Genomic DNA, 20,408 nt, shown 5'->3' with positions numbered 1-20,408 from the left:
GATGAGGAAACGATTTGAAGGATAGAAATAGTTTGTCATGAATCGGACTGATATGACCACTAACTCTTTGTTATATGAAGTTGCAGGTGGCCTCAATTTCTACATGTAATGCCCCGGGTTCTCTAGATAAAAGGAAACGCATACCCATGGACAAATGATCGGGAGCTGACCCAAAAAGAACTTTCGATCAACTCATACTCATGCGATCTAGATCGTATTGAAGGAAAGCCAGTGACATGGTAAAAACAAAAACTCGCGCCAACATAGATGAAGTGCTCAGACACCCGACTCGTAGTACTCAGTTACATTGTTCTTCTTAGAGTATCAATCCACTCAGCACAAGTATTACTTAAGATGTCGTAATCAATAAGCTTGGGAATTTCGCTCTTTTGCTCGAGGAACTGAAGTGCGAATCCCTCCTCGAGAGTGCCACCTAATATGACAATACATCAACCAAATACCCGGATTATCAGTCTTGAATGCAACAACCAAATATGAAACCATCTTATAAAGGCTGCATCTCGTCGAGGGGGGTTCTTGAGTGACAAAGTCCCGTTGAAGCTTGCCCCTTGATCACCCTGGGCGATGATATAGAAATCGTGACCGTGTAGGTGAATTGGATGTCCTCCTGGCGACTTTTCATCAATAACGATGTAAATATAAACCTACTCGTCTTTGTTTGGAAGGTCGATCAAGTTTGTGCCAACTATGTTGGTGGACGTGTTGTTAGAAGCTCCTATAGTGTCAGTGAAGCTTTGATTCTCATAGATCTGCATCAATGCAGGATTCTCCCATCGAACCTCGATCGACGTATGATTCAAGCACCAGCGATAAAAGTTGTTTGTATTATTGTCTCTGGTCAAGGTACCATTTATTTGTTTATCCCAAAATAAGCCGGCTGGTGATGGGACTTCCATCGCGTGGCATGGAGATAATTTGGCCATAGGCTCGTCATTCCACAGCTCTGAGCTTGAACTCTGATCCAAATGAAACGGTTGGCGCAGTCACGTTTACATTGTAAGAAAGGTTACCCAACACGCTGAGACCTGTGTTTGATGAGCATTGCTTTGCTTGACCAGCATGAACCATTCCTGACGGGGCGTTCGATCGTGTGTTCGTGGGATCAATCACCCGCCACTTACCACGATCTAGGGAGTATGGATTCAACTATTCTAGGCGTTCTTAAATGAAATCCTGTGTACATTCAAGGATACTAGTAATTCTCCTTGTTTAAGCAAGGATGTACATTCATGATCTAGTAGTAAACTGTGCCCCATGTTTTGGTCGCCTGAACTACTATTGGAAGCTTGATGATTTATACTATTTCTGAAGAGACCCTCCTCCTAATACTACCCTGAGACTTAATACAAGGAAATCCACTAAAAGAAAATTTAGAAAGGTATACCTTATTCAATTTTACACGTAAAAAGTCTCTTGTCCAGCCGCAGTAGGGCTGATGGAAGGCTTTCCACGCGTTTTTGGCGGTCCTGTATTACCAAATTAATCCAGCCCAAGCAAAAATAAGCTGAGGCAAAACGAGCCGATCTAACATAGATACAGATAGTAAAATAAGGTGCATCGCTTCCGTGTTCAACGCAATCGCGGTACAGTATTCTGTGAATTTCTATAGGGATTCAAAATTCTCACGTAATTTCTCGGGTAAAAGGGGACCCAGGTACCATTTAGAAGTAGAAATATCAATTTATATAAATATAATCGTTGATCAACCTGTCAAGAAAACAAAAGTGGCCTCATCCGAGCCGGGAAATTGCAGTTTGAACTAAGTACACACCGCGCAAGATCATATCCCAGTAATATTTCAAATACCAGGGCTATAGAAGAGTAGACCCATTCGTATCGTATAATCGGAAAACGCCAGCATCAAAAACAAGGAAGTGCAATAACTTGACCCAACCCAAAATGGTGATATGATTTTCAGAGCCCTAACGAATCTTGCCCCTTGCAGATAAAAAGCATCATAAATCTCTTAACCACTAGCTGTGCTAATCTTCATTTGCATAGCAAAGGTGTTGACGTTTCGTGTCTGGAAATAGACTGTTCCAGGTCCTTCGAACTTACAGGCGAGGCCTTCACCTGAGGAGTACGATGACAACAGGCCACCAGATGCAATGCGTTCAAGCTTATAGTCGCAATTCCAAGCAACGAGATAGCCATTGTCAACATAATATTTCTCTCCATCAGCTAGCTGTAGATTTCGAACGAGTTAGCACATAAAATCGGGTTTCCTTTGAAGCATAACTGACATCTTTCTTAATGATGGACCCAAAACTTTGCATCCAGAGCAGTCCATTTCCAGTTATTTGGTATACGAAGAGGCCTTCGCCGGAGAACATCGCCTTTGTGAGACTCTGGAAGGTGTACTCATGCTCCACGGCAGCTGTATGGGCTAAGAAAGCATCTCTTCCAATTGTCCACGCCTTCCCCTCTTGTATTGGAAGGACCATGAGGTCACCCAGTACAGATGGTGCAAGGAGAAGTTCCCCGGGTCCAGTGTAATGAGACATGCCTATTCCTCCTCTAGCCGCAAGCTTTTTCCAAGTCAAGTGCGTCACACCGCGAAGTGTCATAGTTGGGGACATTCCAAGCATGGCACCTGAAGATATACATCAGTAAAGCTTTCTTGCGGCAAAGAACCATATATAAAATTATTGTCATACCTGGCTTAGCCACGAGCGGGGCACCCATGGCCAATTGAACTGTCAATAGAGAGTTTGAATCGCGGTGACTTATTCTGTAGCTTCCCCCGTTGAATGTACCCACGTTGTCGGTGGATGTTGAGGTGGCACCCTTGAATTCTCCGTATGACGGGGCTCCTCCCGGCATTCTGGCCATTGGATTCATTGACGGTGGAGGAGATTTGGAGACTGGTCTCTGAATTGAGATAGCAGCATTCTGCTGAAATGCGGCAGCATTTTGCTGGTAGTATGGTGCCTTTTCCTGGGGAAAGCCATTGCCTGGTGGCGGGCTGACTGCAGGTGGACTAGCTGACGTGGGAGGTGCTTGAAATACAGTATTGATGGCACTTGGTTGGGCTAGGGGAGCGCCTCGGCTAAAGTTCGGCGGTGATGTGTTGGTATTAGAGGGTGGAGATGCTTGTTCTGGTGGAGTGTAGGGCCGTTGAGGTATTGCCTGTGGAGGAGGTGGAGAATATGCCGGAGCAGGGGCTGCCTGTGGAGGAGGCGACTGCGCAAAAGATGCCTTTGGAGGTGGAGCAAATACTGTATATTATGAGTTAAAACATTCTCCTGGCTCTAAATTGCAACGGAACATACTCGTCTGGGCTGTTGTCATAAGAAACTTATTAGCATTAAAGATAGACTGAGAAGCTGGAAAGCTCGGCTTACCATTTGTCGGAGCGGGGGCAACGATATTTGATTGGGATGGTTTTCGTTCCCAAAAGGGCATTTTGACGGTGTGAGATGTAATCTCTTTGCAGCGATTAAGAAAAGTATCTCCTAATCAGTCGTTAGAATGTGAATGTACCCAAACCATCGCAAGAAGAAGCGTACAATTTCCTTAAAAAGGATTGTGGGGTAAAAAACGTATTGATAAATGCCGCTTTGCTGTTAGCAACAATGAGCAATGAGATAAAACAAAATTTCGTTGATGAATCGATCGACAGTTGAGGACCAGCTCAAAATTGCAATGAATTATCACGGATCTGCGAAGAGAGAAGAAAAGAAGAAGCGAGTTACTTAGAAGAAGAGAAGGAAAAGAAAAAAAAGCTCGCAACTCCGCACAGGGAGCTCCAAGCCTATTATTAGGAACCTTAGGATTATTAGTTGTGAGGAACGTGACTGCTTGCTCGAACGAATTGGATTGGTAGTTCCTCAATCACACTTGACTACTGCATGATCATCCCAGCCGGGCGCTTACAGGCTCCATCTGAGCGACATGATGGGCCGGCTGGCCAATGCTCCATCATGTGGGCCCACGAATGTGATTGGCCGCTCGACATGCAGCCAAGCAGGATACGGAAGCCAAAAGTGGGATAAGACAAACCGACATGAACAGAAACAAACCTATACGAAGCGACAGTTGAATGTTTTGCCGCCCACAAAGCCTTCTCACTAAAGATCTGCCGCAATCGATCTATAATAGGAAGATCAAAAATATATCAACTCCTCCAGGGCCATTCATAACTTCTGCTGATCCGATGGCATTCCTGCAGCCAAGCCGTTCATTGGCGGGGTACTGCTTGGCCCACATGCTTTCCCTGATTGGCCTCAACTATATGCCCCGTGTATTATTATCGATGCCCACGGCTGCATGGTTCAAGTTTGCTTGACACTGCCAGACGCTGTTTGCTTTGTTTAAGTCCTTACGCAGTACAGTTCATTAGTTTAAGGATCAGGAGATGTCAAATTTCATTATGGTCTCTACCTTCAACAGAATTCAGTAATTGTCACTTATTCGTCAATTAGGAATGATTCATCCACAACTCCAGAATTTGGACTCCCTCCACAAACTGGTTTTCTCTCGCCATAGCCAGCGCATCTTGTCCTCTGTGATCCATGGCTGTGATGTCTGTACCCTTTTCTAACAGCAGGCCCATGATTCTAGCTGACTGACCGGCTACCGCACGCATTAGGGGAGTGTGACCGTGGGAATCTTGTATATTCAAGTTTGGCCCAAATTCTAGGAGTACTTTAATCAATTCAAATCTCTCATTGGTAATTGCAAATCCCAAGGGCGTAGTATGTGTTCGTGCATCTGTAGTATCAATTTCTGCGCCATTCGACAAAAGGAAACGAGCTGCAATCGGCTGGTTATTGTCGCAGGCATAACGCAATGCTGTGAGCCCCATACGATCGGTTATCTCAATATCTGCACCATGGCGAATCAAAGTATCCAAAAGCCGTATATTGCCACTGTAGGCTGCTATGAGAATGGGCCGACCATCAGGGGCTTTGTCATTGCCATCCGGGTTCGCTCCATTGATAAGCAAAAGCTCTATGGCTTCAAATCCCGCAAAGTCAATACAAATTGACAATGCGGTATGGCCATCTGGGTTGGTTGAATTTATATCTGCTCCATGGCGATGCAACATCTGAATGGCCCAATCGACTTGGTATTTCGCTGCCCAGAACCATACAACAGCGATCAAGGATGGGGAATCGTCTCCGAGTTCGATATAATAAAGCAGGAACCAATGCACAAGAGCAAATTGCTTTGTTTTCACTGCCCACTCAAATCCTATTTCCTCGTCATTATCCATGATTTGGCGCTTGGATTCCACTTGTTTTGTTGCAAGCCAGTCTTTCATAGCAGTGATACCCTTAACTGTATCTTCCAGGTCCAAAGGAGAAGCCTCTAGAGTCTTTAGACATTCAGATATACCAAAAGATCCAAGCTTCGCTTGAATCCAATGCATACCTCCATTCTCGACCGAAATTTGCCAAGAGATCCAACCAAGCTGCCAACCAAACACCTGCCACCACAAATCTCGTGATGGTGAGATAACCCAGTTCAAAAAATTTGATTGGTTCTGAGTTTGGAAGAATGAATATCTCACATCTGGCCCCAGCAGGACACATACTTGATTGAATCCCTCCTCGCGGACTGCTTTATTGTTGCTGAGCATCGCCCGCCGGCAGAGATAACCGAGAACGTAAACAGATCTTTCAAATTCAGATCCTTCTGACCGACAGCACATCCAATTCAGGATGGAAAAGGCGCTGGCCCAATCTCCACTTCGTCTATGATTTTCAATTCTCTTCCTTATGTGAGGGCAGTCTGCTGCGAGGTCTGGTAATATGTTGCTTTGCTTTAGAGAAGGAATAATGCAAACCAGCGCATCCTCTCTTGACCCCATATGACAGTTCTCAAAGCACTGAACCAAATCATTAATTCGGGTACTTTGAGCTACCCAGGGGTTTTGGAGACCTGGAATAACATCAACATCTCCCCCAAGACTGTTCATGGTTGAGAAGACACTTTTCAAGAATCTGATATAAATATCTTGAGCTATCATCTTTTCGAGATTGTTTTCAGTCTTCACAGCCAGAACTTCACTGTCGCTCGGGAATATGTTTGGATTAAACCCAAATAAACGCTTCGGTTCATCCACTAATTTTGCCGGCACGAGCTTCGCCTCGGTTTGCCGGAATATCCATTTTTGAAAGTCGAGGTAGTTTTCTGCTTGGCCCGCCTGCGCTTGATTGATGCCAACCATCCTATAAAGCGGTTCGCGCCATTCATTTTTTGATCTGTATAATGACCAGGCCCAGAGACCGATGATCGCTTCCAGTTTGTTTGTATCCACTCGCCATCTAAGCACGTCATTGCCTCTCGTGAGCTCAATAGACCATGATCCGAGGTCAGCAGGAGACGTCTTCGTTGACGAGGGAGTAGCCTCAAATGCGAGAGGAAATTCAAAGTGATCTTTGAACTCCATTCCCCAGCTGGACATGATGTCCATTGTCGTTTCAATTGTCCGGGCAAGGGATTGTGCCATTTTGCGTATTGGAATATCGTCCCAACTAGTATCATCCGACTTACTCGTAAGTTCTGCCAGTCGTGCTCTTGTTCGAAGCACTCGCTGTACCATAGAATCATTTGATTGACTGACATATCCATTTGAGTTGACGTTGGAAAGAATTGGGGAAGTGACCAGGCTAAAAGAATCAATTCCTTCAAGGTAAAAGGCAAAAGCGTCAAGCTCTTGTTGCTTGTACGATACTAGGTCTCTTTCTTCTCTCAACTTATTTTCTTCTGGCTTCATCCTCTCTGTTCGGAGACAAGTTCGCAACACCGACATGATGAAAGTGGACCCCAGCTGGGCTAAGATGACAGATGCATGAAGGCCTCTTTCGCCAATAAATTGAAATATGAATCCCATTAGCGTGAGAAATATAGTTGAATAGACCTCGACAAATCGGCCATCATATTTTTGAACTCTCTTGGACTTGATGTATGTCATGGATGACTGGCCTTCTTCCTTGACTGCGAGAAATGAATTGAAGACCTGATCTCCAACAGTCTGTTCTCCTGGTTGAAGCCAGTACAACTTGCTTGGTTTGTTTGGCTTGATGTAATATTCTTTCGATGACCGCTCGATAATCACAGCGCAATAAAACATCCCCATGAATAAGAATGTGGTCCCGATTACATACAATGGGAATGCATAACTGTCAACAGCGCCGTCATCCACTTTGAACGAATCGGGGAACACAAAAACTGTCAAGGCAGCATATATCAAGACACCTATTGTTTTGTCAGTCTCTTGAATCCCCAAACTTTCAGTCGCCAAACGTACCTATCTGCAGCAGGGCGCCCAGTATAGCAGCCGCGTAGAACCAGAGCTGGTCTACTTGCTTGATCCCTTTATTCAAGGACAAATTCGGAATGTCCAGCTCTAGCATCGAAACAACCTCATCGGTCTTCTCAGAGCGAGACTCGGATCCTTTGACAGACCACGCGCCTTCTCGAATCGCGTCGCGCAGAGTTCCAATCTTGGTTGTCGACCCCTCTTCCCATGCGACAACCTCCACGATACGAGGGCGTCCGAATACTCGAGAAATTCCTCCATCGTTGAATAATTCGGCTGTCGATTCTGAAACGCATGGTAAAAGTTCACCTTCGGCTTCAGCGGGCCCTTCTTGCGCCCGACCGACAAATGCTCGAAGGGATGAACTACCGCATATTCGAATAACGGAGACAACCGCAGTCAATACTCCGAGTGGCGAAAGAGCGAAAATGACATTGTCTAATATGCTAATCGATTCGGAGAGGAATTGTTTTGTAAGACGTTCGCCGAACAAGGTAATTAAGGGGGCCTTTGGGGTCAAGTATTAGCCTATATTTAACAACATCCTCCAGTTCGGCCTCTAAGAAACTAAATCTTCTTCGTCTTCAAACAGAGTTTGTTTTTTTCTCAAGTCTCAAAATTTTTACTTACCAAGTCCGTCGCAAGGTTATTCGTAAAATCCTCCCAATCATCAGCCAAAACAAAAGGAACAAGACCCAATATTAACAGTAACGTAAGATTCATAATAGCATATCAGTATCACATAATAATCGTTAGTTTAAACACTATAGTTCGTTTGTTATCATAGCACGGCCTCTAAGGCTCTTCTTATAATTCTTCACTAAGCGCTTGTCAGCCTCAAAGTGGAGACGGTGCTAACGCTTCCCAAATTTGGTCCAAAATGGTTTGTTCGCCGGCTAGTCACAGTCACAGCACGGTCCTATTCTTGTGCAATCTTGAAACCACTAGAGTACTTCGTGCAGCGTGTAAGCGCCGCACTGCGGGAAGTACTAATCTTGTCACTACGCCAGTAGTTTCGGCCCGCATGCTCCAGCGGCACACTTGGTGGGTCTAGATTTGCTCTTTCCATAAATCATATGCGTCGAATGCCAAAGTGCTTCTGTGGTTTGCTTATGATTGCCGTGCACAAGGTCATTTTCAGGAAAGGACTGTTTGCTAGCGTATTGTGTGGCTTGATCGATTGGGCGATGCAGGCCTGCACTTTGCCTTGTCGCCGCTTTCGAAATACCAGATATTCGGTAGCAGGATTGGTCTTCACCAAAGTAGTTTGATGCGATACTCCGGAATAGCCGCTTAGATTTAAATCCCTCTTTTGCTTGAGGGGGGGGGTGTGGAGGAGGCGAGTCCTACACAGTGCAGATCACCTTCGGATTTTCATACTCCCCTCCTCGTTCTGGCCCCCACCACCAGGAGGCTAGCTTAGAAATTAGTACGAATTGTGCATACCAGATCATACCCCATTTCCCCTCCTTTGCTTCTTATCGAAGGTGATCTGGTCGACAAGGTTGAGTCATTGCTTTGGATTTGGTGACCCTCCTTCCATTTCAGGAGAGACAATATTGATGTATTGACGTTCTCTTGTTGCTCCGAATGGAAGTAATTGGTAGTATAGCCAATGCGGTCGCAATCGTTCAAATTGCTGGGGCTGTGGCAAAGGTGGTTGGAGGCTACATCATAGAAGTCCACAATGCTCGAGACGATATTCTTGCTTTACACTATGCAGTCACCGATCTTCAAAGTATAGTTCAAGATCTTCAGAAATTTCTTCAAGATGGCAAGAATGCTCTTCAAACCTCTTCGCGCCTGGCTGACAGCATTAAAAAGTGTCTCTGTGATCTTCAGGATTTGGAGAAAAAGCTAGGTGCAGGGAAAGGAAAGAGCCTGATGAGGAAATTTGGGCTGCGATCCTTGAAGTGGCCCTTAAAGCGTCTAGAGGTAGAGGGACTCATTCAGCGACTTGAGGGATATAAAACATCATTTGTGCTATCATTGCAGGTTGATCAGACGTAGGTCATCCCCTTTAACTTGCCTTGTTTTTTATCTTTGGCTCATCGGTGAACAGATCCTTGATCCTTGATAATGCTCAAAATACGGATCTTAGCAAGCTAGAGGTTGCAGCCGAGGCTGAGTATGGCTCCTTCTCCGATCGAGAGGAAGAAGAATGCCTTCAAGGCACAAGGACTGAGCTTCTCAAGGATATCATGGAATGGACAATGCTACCGTGCCGGAAGCAAAAAATCATCTTCTTGTTGAGTGGCATGGCTGGGACAGGAAAGTCCACCGTATCCCGGACAATAGCAAAGGCACTCAAAGACAATAACCGCTTGGGTGCAAGTTTCTTCTTCAAAAGAGGAGAAAAGGACAGGGGAAACGCCAAGAAACTCTTTCCAACGCTCATCAAGCAACTTGTTCTTCAAATTCCTGGGTTAGGCCCAGGCGTGCAGAAGGCAATTCGCAAAGACCCGGAGATTGGTTCAAAGTCGCTTGGCGATCAATTTGACAAACTGATTCTTCAGCCATTACTCGAGTTTGACAAGACTTGCCAATCATCCCAATTGGTTGTGGTTGTAGTCGATGCTTTAGACGAGTGTGACCATAATAACGATATCCGCACCATAGTTCGTCTGTTTTCGCTCCTACAAGACGCACATAAGGTCTGTGTCAAAGTGTTCATGACAAGCAGACCGGAGCTACCTACTCGCCTTGGATTCTCAGATCTTGGAGACCATATCTACCAAGATATAGCACTCCATGAGATATCCGAAGAGGTGACAGAACACGACATACGTTTATTCCTGATTGACCAATTCGCGAAAATTAGAGCCGACAGGAATGTTGCCATGGAATGGCCTGACTACGAAGTCATACAGAGCATGGTTTCAATATCGATTCCATTGTTTATCTCTGCCGCTACTATGTGCCGCTACATTGAAAACTCAAAGCGTGAACCTATGAGGCGGCTAAAAGAGCTCCTCCAAGACCAAACTCACTATGTCACTAAAATGGACAAAACTTATCTCCCAATTCTGAGGCAATTGGTCGATGACCAAGACGATGAAGATAAACAAGAACTGTTACAGGAATTCTATGGGATCATTGGAACCATTATTCTTTTGGATACTCCATTCTCAGTGAATACACTTTCACGTTTCCTTAATATTGAGCCTGATGTCATTATCAATCATTTAGATTCCTTTCAGTCTGTGCTCAATGTACCCAAAGACCCGGATCTACCTGTCAGAACTCTTCATCTCTCTTTCCGAGACTTCTTGGTTCAATCGAAGAGCGAGTTCCGAGTGAATGAGCCAGAAAAGCATAGAGAGATTGCTCTTCGTTGCCTCCAAGTTATGCGAAATCATTTGAAAAGAAACATGTGCGACTTGGAAGCAGGCACAGAAAGAACAGACATTGATTCCCAGTTCCTACATCAAATTTTTCCACCGGAGTTGAATTACGCCTGCCAGCACTGGGTATACCATCTTGAACAGAGTGAAATAATGACCGCAGATTCTGTAATGGATCTCATATTGTCCTTCCTGCAGGACCACTTTCTACACTGGATGGAAGCAATGAGTCTACAAGGGCTTGCACCAGATATGATAGAGATGGTCAATCTTCTGCAATTGATTTTCAAAGTGCGTTCTAAAAAGTTTCTTCTACATCTTCTCGGCTAACGAGCATAGGACACCGCATATTCTACCCTATCTCACTTTCTGCAAGACGCGAAACGCTTTATTTTCAAGAACAGCCAGATAGCTGATAGAGCGCCTCTCCAGATTTACTATTCAGGGCTTATATTTGCGCCTCGAAACTCAATTGTCCGGAAGCAGTTCGATGCAGATCTTCCTGATTGGAAGTACCGTCTACCTGAAAGTGAAGGGTGGGGTGCGGAATTACAGACACTTGAAGCCCCGCAAAATCCAGCAACTGGAGTTGGGTCGGTGGAATTTTCGCCTGATGGTCGACTATTGGCATCTGGATGGGACTACGCAGTCCGTGTTTGGGATGCATCGACGGGAAAGCTCCGACAAACATTCGAATGCCCTTCGGAGACCTTTCTGTCAGTGGCATTCTCACCCGATGGCCGGCTGCTCGCGTCTGGCTCTATAGAGCACAAAGTGCGGCTATGGGATGTTCTCACAGGCACACTAGAAAAGATACTTGAGGACCATGTCGAAGATCAATCAGTTGAAAGCTATTCTTCTGCTGTGGCCTTCTCACCCGATAACGAGCTATTGGCGTCTGGCGCGGATAATACAGTGAGGGTTTGGAACATATCAACTGGGGAACTCTTCCTCCTTGAAGGCCACTCGAATGAAGTTTCCTCAGTAGCCTTTTCGCCGAATAGCCGATTCCTAGCCTCCGGCTCCCGCGATAAAACAGTACGCCTTTGGGATCTCTCGACGGGGATGACAGAATATGTGCAAATCCTTGATCATGGAGAAACAGAAGTTACATCGATAAGCTTCTCACCCGATAGCCAGCTACTAGCGTCTTCTTCGGGCGACACTATATATATCTGGGATGTATCGAAAAATCCAACTGTGCTCCAGAGGGTTCTCAAAGGTCATATTCTTGATGTGGGATATGTGGCGTTCTCACCCTGTGGTCAGTTATTAGCATCTGCTTCTTCTGATCTGAAAATAAGGATCTGGGACGTATCGACGGGCACTCTGCGACAGATGCTCGAGAGCAAGACACATTCCTCTACATATTTGGCCTTCTCACCTAGTGGTCGACTTCTAGCGTCTTGCTGCAGTGATGCCGCCATTCGGCTCTGGGACTTATCGATAGACACTGTGCCTCTCGAGCGTCACTCGCATTACCTTGTAGAATCAGTTTGGTCAATAGCCATCTCACCTAGCACTCAATTGATAGCGACTGGCTCATATGGCCACAAAGTGAGCCTGTGGGATTTACCGACAAACAAGCTGCAGCAGACACTTGAAGGCCATTCAGATGACGTTATCTCAGTAGCATTTTCAGCCGATGGTCAGCTATTAGCCTCTGGCTCCGTGGATTACACAGTGCGTGTTTGGGACCTATCAACAGGTACAGGCTTACTGCGGCATGTAATTGAGCCAAATGTATATTGCATTGATTCGCTTGCATTTTCACCTGACGGTCGACTACTGGCGTGTGATTGTGGGGATGTCGCAATACGTCTTTATAACACCGCAACAGGGATACTCCAACAGATCATTGAACTGGAAGAGGCCTTCGTTTCTGAGTCTGATGAAGGCATGGATCTCGAGTTTTCTCGGGACGGTTCGTGTCTAATCACCACATATGGCGTTCTCGATATTCAGTCCGGAACTGAAAAGTCTGTTTCTAAATCAAGCTGCACGAGTCGGGAAGTCTCTACTGAGCAAACGCAATGGATTACGGTAAACGACCAAAGGGCACTGTGGCTCCCCCCGAGCTTCGTTTCTCAACAATAGCCGCGAATGGAAAATTGGTAGCTCTAGGCCATTCATCTGGATTGGTTTCCTTCATCGATTTCAATCCATAGCTATGAGGGTAAATGATTCTATCCCATTCATAATCTTCAGTTCTTTTCCGGTATAATGTAACAGACCTATGCTCAAGCTTTTTTGGTAAAAGAAATATCCAGGCTGTTCCTATCGTAGAAGGCATGACACCTACCCTGCATTATGATCTTGAAGGGCATTGGCATTATTGCCAAGCAGCTATTGCTTTCAGGATTCCGGTTCCACAGACCAGACTCAGGGAAGTCTACGACTATTGATTCTCAGCTTGTCATGAGCGAGTTGAGGTATATCAAAGTTGTCATTTGCTGAAACAGCTACCTAAAAGCAAGGTGGTGTTTCGACTGTCGCAATGTGTACATTTGATATCAGCAAAGATGCTCGAATCACCATAGACGAGATCAATAATCCGTAATTGACCCCTCAAAAGCAAAAAGCAAATACATTGACGCCGTTTCCATGATTAAAGAAAAGAAATATGTGGGCATAAATATCTTCTGCGACAGTAAAGAACCATTATCACGCGAGTAGCTCCGATACATTCCAAGGGCAAACTTAGAAAATACTGTTCACGATATTGGAACCAACCGTTGCACCAGCACCGAAGATTGCTACTCATAATTAGTCATTGAAACTAGGGCACAAGCAAGAGAGAACACATACCAGCATTTCCTAACTTCTTGCCGAACTTCTTACCACCCTGCTCGAGCTTGTTCTTCTGGTTCGGATCATTTGAATCTGGTGCTGACGGTCCACCCTGGCTGACCTCGAGGGGCATATTTCCGTAGTTGGTTGGTGGAGGAGACACGACAGAGCCCTTTTCATTAATAAGATTCACATAGCTCCGAGGGAAAATACCCTCTAGGCCGGTGCGTTCGTTGCGACCGCGCCACCCTATAGCATAATCATTAGCATGTAAATAACACCAACTAAAGTGAAACCAACGTACAATCGTCGTTCATGTGCTCGGTCACTTGAATGCGGTCATTCGGCTGCAACGCAAGATCTCCAGCGTCCGTCGGTGTGTATGCGTAGAGGGCTGAGGCGACAGATAGGATGGGAGGGACTTGAGGGTAGGCTGGCGGTGGCATCTGAGGGGGTGGAGAGGCATATTGGTTGTGCACTGGGGCTTTCTCATTGAATGAGATATTGTGCATCTGCGACACGGGAGGCGAGTATGGAGCTGGGGGAGGCTGTGCCTGGACAGGTTCTGGCAGGGGCACGGGCGCTGGTGACACTGGCGTGGCCTGCTGGTTCCTGGAGATTGGACGAGCCTCAGATTCATCGGGCAGTTGTGAGAGTATGGAGTTCAGCTGACGGCGTGTGATGACAGAGGAATCGGCGAGAAATTCCAGTTCCTTATTCATTGGTATTAGCGACCCTCGCCATATCTAAGACTTCATTTGAGGTGCTGTGGGGGAGGCATACGGTTCGGACCATGCGGAGCGACCGGGTGGTCATGGCAGAAGAGAAGTCGCTCGCCATGATGGATGAACGAGATTCGGGTTCGTAATTTTTATTGTTTGTGTGAAGATAATGTGACTTCGGACGGTTAAGTGTCGGGAATTGGGGGGGAGATGGGTCGCGAATGGGAAAGTTGAAGTAATGGAAGACGGACTGTTATGTGAGGTTGCTATGTGGAGAGAGTGTCTCATCTGCCTGGTTGGCCAAGACTCCAAGCACCCCAGGGGTAACACCCAACTTCTACGATTGTTTATATGCCTTCCTTTCGCCTTTCTGCAATCTTTCTTTTTGAAGTGGTATCCTTGGTAGGAAACAAAACTGCTTCTGTTAATGAATAATTGTTTAAAAAAGGCTTTGTGAGTTGAATGCTTTGTGCAGTGCCCAGGTGGCCACCCTAAAGTTGAGGTACTATAATTAGTGCTACTAGTAGTACGACCCATATATATACTAGTACGCTATAATTTAAATTTCATTACTAGTTTAGTACTACTAACTTGAACTTGAATGGATATTTATATGGATGCTGAATGCCTATAACTCTATTACTACTAATATATGTACCGCCTTCTCCAAATCGCAGCTTTGGGTAGCTACATAGTATTGAAGAGCCTTCTACTACATCTGATACTACTGGACAAAACTTGAATGATGCTTAACCTCGGCACATTTGAAAAGGCAAAACAATAACAAAGTCTTACTATTCAGTGATTTACTTGAAAAACAGGGCTTGCAAGGCTAGGCTTAAGCCGCTATGGCACAAGGCAATCATGATCATGCTTTATCCTCTCCGACAACACGAGTGACTGTAACAGCATCCTATACAGTTATTAGCTATTTTTCCTTGAAAATACTATAAGGCCACTATGACTCACCGGACCAAAATCAGTGTCAAATTTACTGAGAACGGTCTCATATACCAGGTCTGGGTTGGGACTAAGAGCTCCACTTCCATCGCTACTCACAATCTGTCTCTTCTGCGCCGTAGTCGCCTCGACCCACCTCCGGTACTCAGGCGCACCAGGCATGATGATATTATCCGCAATAACCACGGAAAAATTAGGCTTCAGCACATTCCATTCTTCAAGAAGCCATAGATCAGGCAAGTAGCGGTCCTGCCAGTGATCGAGGAAGATCAGCTCGATCTGGCTGACTACTTTGTCCTGAACGAGTTCCTCGAGAACCTGGTCACTAGATCCAACTAGAATGCGCACTATATCTTGCAGTCCTGCTAGTTCGACAAGCTGGTTGGCGACAGCTGCCATCTCGGGGTTCTTCTCAATACCGAAGTATTGTTTTCCACCTTGCGATCGGACAGCGTTTCCAAACAAGATGGCACTGTAGCCGACATATACGCCAAGCTCGATCATAGTTGATGGCTTGCGCTCATTGATCACATCGACGATGTGCTGACCCTTTGCAGAGCCAATATTCATGAGCTTGTTGAATTTGCTGTGGTAATCATCTATAGCCGAGAGAACTTTGCTGGGTTGGCCCTTAATGTCCTTGATATCAGGACGCCCGTAGACGTAATGGAGCAGGTCTTGCTCGCGTCCGTCCTGTTCATGTTAGACCATGGGTTTCATAACCACCCTTATGAGGTTTCAAGGTTGTAATCCGACTTACAAGAGCCCATTTGGTAGGGGCGGGTCCGTGCTGCTTATTCGACATCGTGTTTCGTTGGATATGAGATGTTAGCGAAAGATTGAATTGTCTTTGCTTTGAGAGCTGAGTGATCAATCGAGAGTTGTTCCTGAGAATTCTATAGATTAGAATGTTATCTGAAAGCCGTTTTATAGTTCATTCTTTACTACGAAATTATGGATATAGTCGGCCTCGGAGGTATGGGGTTTATGGGTGTGGGGAGTTAAGCAACATAGCCTAGCAAGGAAATACCCGAGCCGGTCGGGCGTATCGGAAATCCTGGCGGCGGATTGATTCTCATCTCCGAGGTGGACAGAGGCTCTGCCTTCCAAGCACCGAGCAAAAGTACATGTATGTGCTACATATCTGCTAGATCCATCGCCTGCAGCCTAGATAATGTTACAAAAAAGGGAAACTTCAAATTCTAGGCAGCAGGTTGCCTTTGAGTTGCTAATCCATGGGATTATGGATTGTATGTCTGTTATTATTCCATATATCACAGACCTTGGCACTTAGGTCGGCGACCGTCACGGCGAGAGAAATCGAGCCCAAGGCCAATATATGCTAGAAATTAGTGGTGGGCGATTGCACCACTTTATGACAGCCCCGGGCATTCGTGAAGATCATGCATATTTCGATACACTCAGCCTCGTGGTGGGGTACAAGTCGGGGTCCCAAGTAGGTCGAGTAGGGATGGCTGACTCCTCTGGTCACATAGAAATGACCAAGTATTACCTGCACCTGAGTCAATATTTGGGGGTCTTTGTTACATGGGTCTCCTAACACCGTGTTGAATTTTACGATGATATCAATAGTCCTTCGACTACCTATGACATCAAGTGGGTCGAAGACATCATAGCCTTTCGACACGCGGTTCATACAGTAGATCTGAACAGTTAATCAAAAAGGAAGAAAGACACGGAGGTCTACAGATGATATTAAATTTGGTCACCTATACATAAGGATCTCAATTTATAGCCATATAAAGAATTGATTATGTACGTGGAGAGATTCGCGGTGTGGCGAGAGCATCACAAGTTTTCAATACGGACATCTTCAGCTCGCTTCATTATGAGCATCATAACACCAAGTGAATCCATAGATCAACTCATTGATCATGTAAGAATGTTGAAATACTCCATTGCTGAGAAATATAGATCTGAAATACCACCATGGCGAAGTTGAAGTGTACCACGATGTCCACAATATTAGGAGCCCCGTTGAACCGTAAAGGGTTTAGCGCATGACTCCCCTCGCTCCCACTCTCCAGAAGCTTCTGTGCAGTATAAATCCCACTCTTCTACCTCATCACTCACGCGAGCCTTTCTCACATTCACCCTTTCTTCTATCCCCACCCAATAACGCACCAACCCTCAAAACCTCAAAACAACCCCTTATACCACCAAAATGTCTGACTGGGAAACCACCACCAAGATTGGCAGCAAGTACAGCGGCGCTGGTGCTGCCCCTCGCGAGTCCACAATTAAGGGCAAGTCCGCCCTGAACGCCGCCCAGCGATCTGGCGCCGTCCTTTCCACCGAGAAGAAGTACGCAACTGGCAACGCTGTACGTTACTCCGCAACTTAAGATATAATTCACGAACAATGACTAACTCACAACCCACAGATCGGCAAGGGAGTTGAGGGCCAGCACCTCACCAAGGTTGATCGAACCGACGATACCGGCAAAATCGATACTGTCGGCCCTAAAGTTGCAGATATTGTTAGGAGACGCCGCGTCGAAATGGGCTTCAAGACACAGAGAGAGCTCGCCACAAAGACCAATATTAAGTCGGAAATTATCGGGCTGCTCGAGTCAGGGAATCTCATGAAGACGGAATTCAGTCCTCTTTTGAACAAGCTGCAATCAACACTACAAGTCAAACTCTCAGGCAATGACATCGGTGGAGTAATGGAGAAGAAACAATTCAAGAGGAACAACAACCCCGCCAAAAAATAAGCTCTGATCGGAAGTGAACGCGCCACTGCTGCGTTTTCGGAATGAACTTTGGACGACAAAAAGCTCCGTCTTTTAATCCATTTCTGAGGTTCAACCTGGCCTTTCAGTTGCGCCATGTGATGAACTTGTTGTCCTTTCCTCCTGATACGTTACTTCCTCTAGAGAGTGAATATATTTTTTTCTGCTGGTCGGATTAGCGCTGGCCTTGCATGGAATGTGCTTAGGGAGAATTTGGATAAGAATGTACGAATGAGATACGCATATTGTTACCTAGTCACCCTGATTTTGAAGATAATTCTTCAGCGTAGTCCACGGACCTTACGTATGTGCAATGAACCACTGAAGACGACATCCGATGAGGCTCAAATTTTGCACTACCACAGTAGACACCATCCATAAAAAATAGTACTTGTCTTTAAGCTTAAATATGACGTGCCTATTGATACTCACCCCGGTAGTATATTAACAACTGTATGGGCGTTAAGGTTTCCCTACCCTTGAAATATGATGCCCAATATGATGGACATATCACTATTCCTCATGCGTCATAGCTGGCCTTCCATGGAGTTTCTAGAATCCCATGAAACGTGTACTGTATCGAATAAGTAAAATTACCTAGGCAGACTAGGCAGACTTGGACATCTTTATCTGAACTGGTTGAAATTTGCGATGCTTCGTATTGTCTATTTCGTTATATGCACATCATCCGCTACTTGCAAGTACCTAAATATCTCACAAGCATAAAAGCGAACATATGACTCGAGAGCTCAAAATGTGAAGCAAGCCATCTTTTATTAAATCAAAACAATAAAAAAGGGGGGTACCAACTCCGGTTGATCATGTAGTAATCAAGAAATGAGAAAGCCGTGCCTCGAAAGGTCATCATCTCATCTCGTATGCCGGACTCGAGAGGCCAAAAAATAAAAACAGCAAACGTCTCGAGTCTAATTCGCATCATAAACACATACACACAACTCTCTCTTCATCTTATTTCTCCTATACTTTTGTTCATTCGTGGCGTTTCATCCTTTACTTGCGCAGCTGCTCCCGCTCGACCTCGTACATGAAGTCGAAGTAGCCCTTATCGAAGTGGTGGATACGGACGTAACCGTCCTCACCACCGGAGGCGTATGCGGTACCGTTGGGGTGAACGTCGATGGTGTTGAGGGGACCGAAGTGACCACGGACACGGCCGACCTCGTCTTCAAAAACCTTGTGGTAGAAACGGGCCTCGAATTTACCTTGACGGGCAGAGGTAGTTGTGACATCCATAGCGGCCTGACCACCACCCAGAATCACGTAGTCCTTCTTGCTGGTGATGGAGGCGGAGTTAAGAGGAGTATCGGCGATGTAGGTTTTGAGGATGGCGAGGTTACGGGCAGAGAGGAGCTAACAACTGTTAGCTGGAGAGTTTCGCATTGAACCTGCGTAAGGATGCTTACCTTGGCGGACTTATCCTTGGAGGCGGTGATGAAGTGGGTGCGGTCCGGAGAGAATTGGATGTCGTTGATCTGGTGGTCGAATTCGTGGACCTGTGCGGTCTCCAGTTGCTCACCGCTCTAGTAACAGATGTTAATATTCGCTGGTGATATCTTTATGAGATATAGATGGCAGTCATACCTTGGGGTCGTATTGGCTGACGCTACCATCTTCGTGTCCAGCAATAATGAAACGGCCCAAGAAACTCCACCCGGCAACAGTCGCCTTACTCTCAGTGCAAGTAATGCGCAAGGTTGGCTCTTCGGCCTGGACATTCAAGTTGTTGCCCTCGCCGTCACCGTAGGCGATATCCAAAACAGCGATCGCACCCAAGAAACCCATACGCTTCTCTGTCACAGCCAACAGCTGGCTTCCATCCGGGGAAAAGGCGACGCGCTTCACGGCTGTTGGGAACTCCCAAGTCTTCACACACTCGCCAGTCTTAATGTTCCAAAGTCGTACGGTGTTGTCGGCAGAACCGGTCGCAAGAATCACAGTGTTGGGGCTGACGTCGACAGTCCAGATAGCACCCTGGTGGCCAGCATACGTTCCGAGACGCTCGCCGTTGGCGGTCCACCACGCGCACACATTCTTATCCTTGGAAACTGAGAAGAGGAGGTCGCCATCCTTGTTGAAACGAATTTGGTTGAGGGAACGTTCCTATACGTAGCGGGTTGTATGTTAGTTTTCACTGTGGACCCGAGCTGCTGGGAAGAATCGCACGCACATGACCCGACAGCAGAATAGGTCTCATTTTGAACGGAGAGACACGAAAAGACCGGAGATGATGGAGTCGACTACAATCGTCGCAGATGGTAGTAGAAAGTGGCGGTGTTTATTGTCGGAGGAGGGGGGTCAATCTCGTCAACCGTTACTTTCTTTGACTAGTGAATTTCATCGCACACTCCTCCAAGCGCCAAGACTGACAAACCGTATCGAATCGCGCTTTTCCGCACAATCTGTTTCTCCGGTATCTACACGTGACTCGCTGCCCCTCAGCCCTGAGCCCTGATTTGCCTATTTGGGTCGATCAGACCAGAACGAGCCTCGCCTCATCATGTGACCGTGATGACTCATACACTCTA

General features: G+C 46.1%; 7 protein-coding genes across 7 annotated transcripts; 2 read left to right on the top strand and 5 right to left on the bottom strand.

The window, feature by feature from the left end:
- Positions 1-1,987: 1,987 nt before the first annotated feature.
- On the bottom strand, positions 1,988-3,219 carry N7478_002143 (AIM24 family protein; the record flags this gene model as incomplete). Its single annotated transcript, XM_056918357.1, has 3 exons — positions 1,988-2,206; positions 2,265-2,614; positions 2,679-3,219. Coding segments are annotated over 3 exons (1,110 nt in total), but the record flags the coding sequence as incomplete, so codon positions are not given.
- A 1,222-nt stretch (positions 3,220-4,441) lies between these two features.
- On the bottom strand, positions 4,442-8,014 carry N7478_002142 (ankyrin repeat domain-containing protein; the record flags this gene model as incomplete). Its single annotated transcript, XM_056918356.1, has 3 exons — positions 4,442-7,227; positions 7,280-7,799; positions 7,922-8,014. 3 exons carry the CDS (start codon positions 8,012-8,014, stop codon positions 4,442-4,444), a joined length of 3,399 nt encoding a protein of 1,132 aa, XP_056783967.1.
- An 867-nt stretch (positions 8,015-8,881) lies between these two features.
- N7478_002141 (WD40-repeat-containing domain protein) lies at positions 8,882-12,803 on the top strand (the record flags this gene model as incomplete). Its single annotated transcript, XM_056918355.1, is given in 4 exon segments — positions 8,882-9,297; positions 9,354-10,926; positions 10,975-12,678; positions 12,693-12,803. 4 exon segments carry the CDS (start codon positions 8,882-8,884, stop codon positions 12,801-12,803), a joined length of 3,804 nt encoding a protein of 1,267 aa, XP_056783966.1.
- Positions 12,804-13,335: 532 nt separating this feature from the next.
- On the bottom strand, positions 13,336-14,265 carry N7478_002140 (SH3 domain-containing protein; the record flags this gene model as incomplete). The annotated part of the gene is made up of 4 exons (XM_056918354.1): positions 13,336-13,391; positions 13,444-13,674; positions 13,730-14,138; positions 14,209-14,265. 4 exons carry the CDS (start codon positions 14,263-14,265, stop codon positions 13,336-13,338), a joined length of 753 nt encoding a protein of 250 aa, XP_056783965.1.
- Positions 14,266-15,015: 750 nt separating this feature from the next.
- Positions 15,016-15,912, bottom strand: N7478_002139 (O-methyltransferase; the record flags this gene model as incomplete). Its single annotated transcript, XM_056918353.1, has 3 exons — positions 15,016-15,060; positions 15,117-15,800; positions 15,868-15,912. The coding sequence occupies 3 exons, from the start codon at positions 15,910-15,912 to the stop codon at positions 15,016-15,018; spliced, it is 774 nt and encodes a 257-aa protein (XP_056783964.1).
- Positions 15,913-17,292: 1,380 nt separating this feature from the next.
- mbf1 (multiprotein-bridging factor 1) lies at positions 17,293-17,844 on the top strand (the record flags this gene model as incomplete). The annotated part of the gene is made up of 2 exons (XM_056918352.1): positions 17,293-17,451; positions 17,512-17,844. 2 exons carry the CDS (start codon positions 17,293-17,295, stop codon positions 17,842-17,844), a joined length of 492 nt encoding a protein of 163 aa, XP_056783963.1.
- Positions 17,845-18,873: 1,029 nt separating this feature from the next.
- On the bottom strand, positions 18,874-20,077 carry tif34 (translation initiation factor eIF3 subunit i; the record flags this gene model as incomplete). Its single annotated transcript, XM_056918351.1, has 4 exons — positions 18,874-19,233; positions 19,287-19,403; positions 19,465-19,983; positions 20,051-20,077. 4 exons carry the CDS (start codon positions 20,075-20,077, stop codon positions 18,874-18,876), a joined length of 1,023 nt encoding a protein of 340 aa, XP_056783962.1.
- Positions 20,078-20,408: the final 331 nt, after the last annotated feature.

Source organism: Penicillium angulare (assembly GCF_028827245.1).
Source record: "Penicillium angulare strain IBT 27051 chromosome Unknown utg000002l_segment0_segment0, whole genome shotgun sequence".
NCBI classification, from domain to species: Eukaryota; Fungi; Ascomycota; class Eurotiomycetes; order Eurotiales; family Aspergillaceae; genus Penicillium; species Penicillium angulare.
This window is presented reverse-complemented; position numbering and strand designations above follow the sequence as displayed.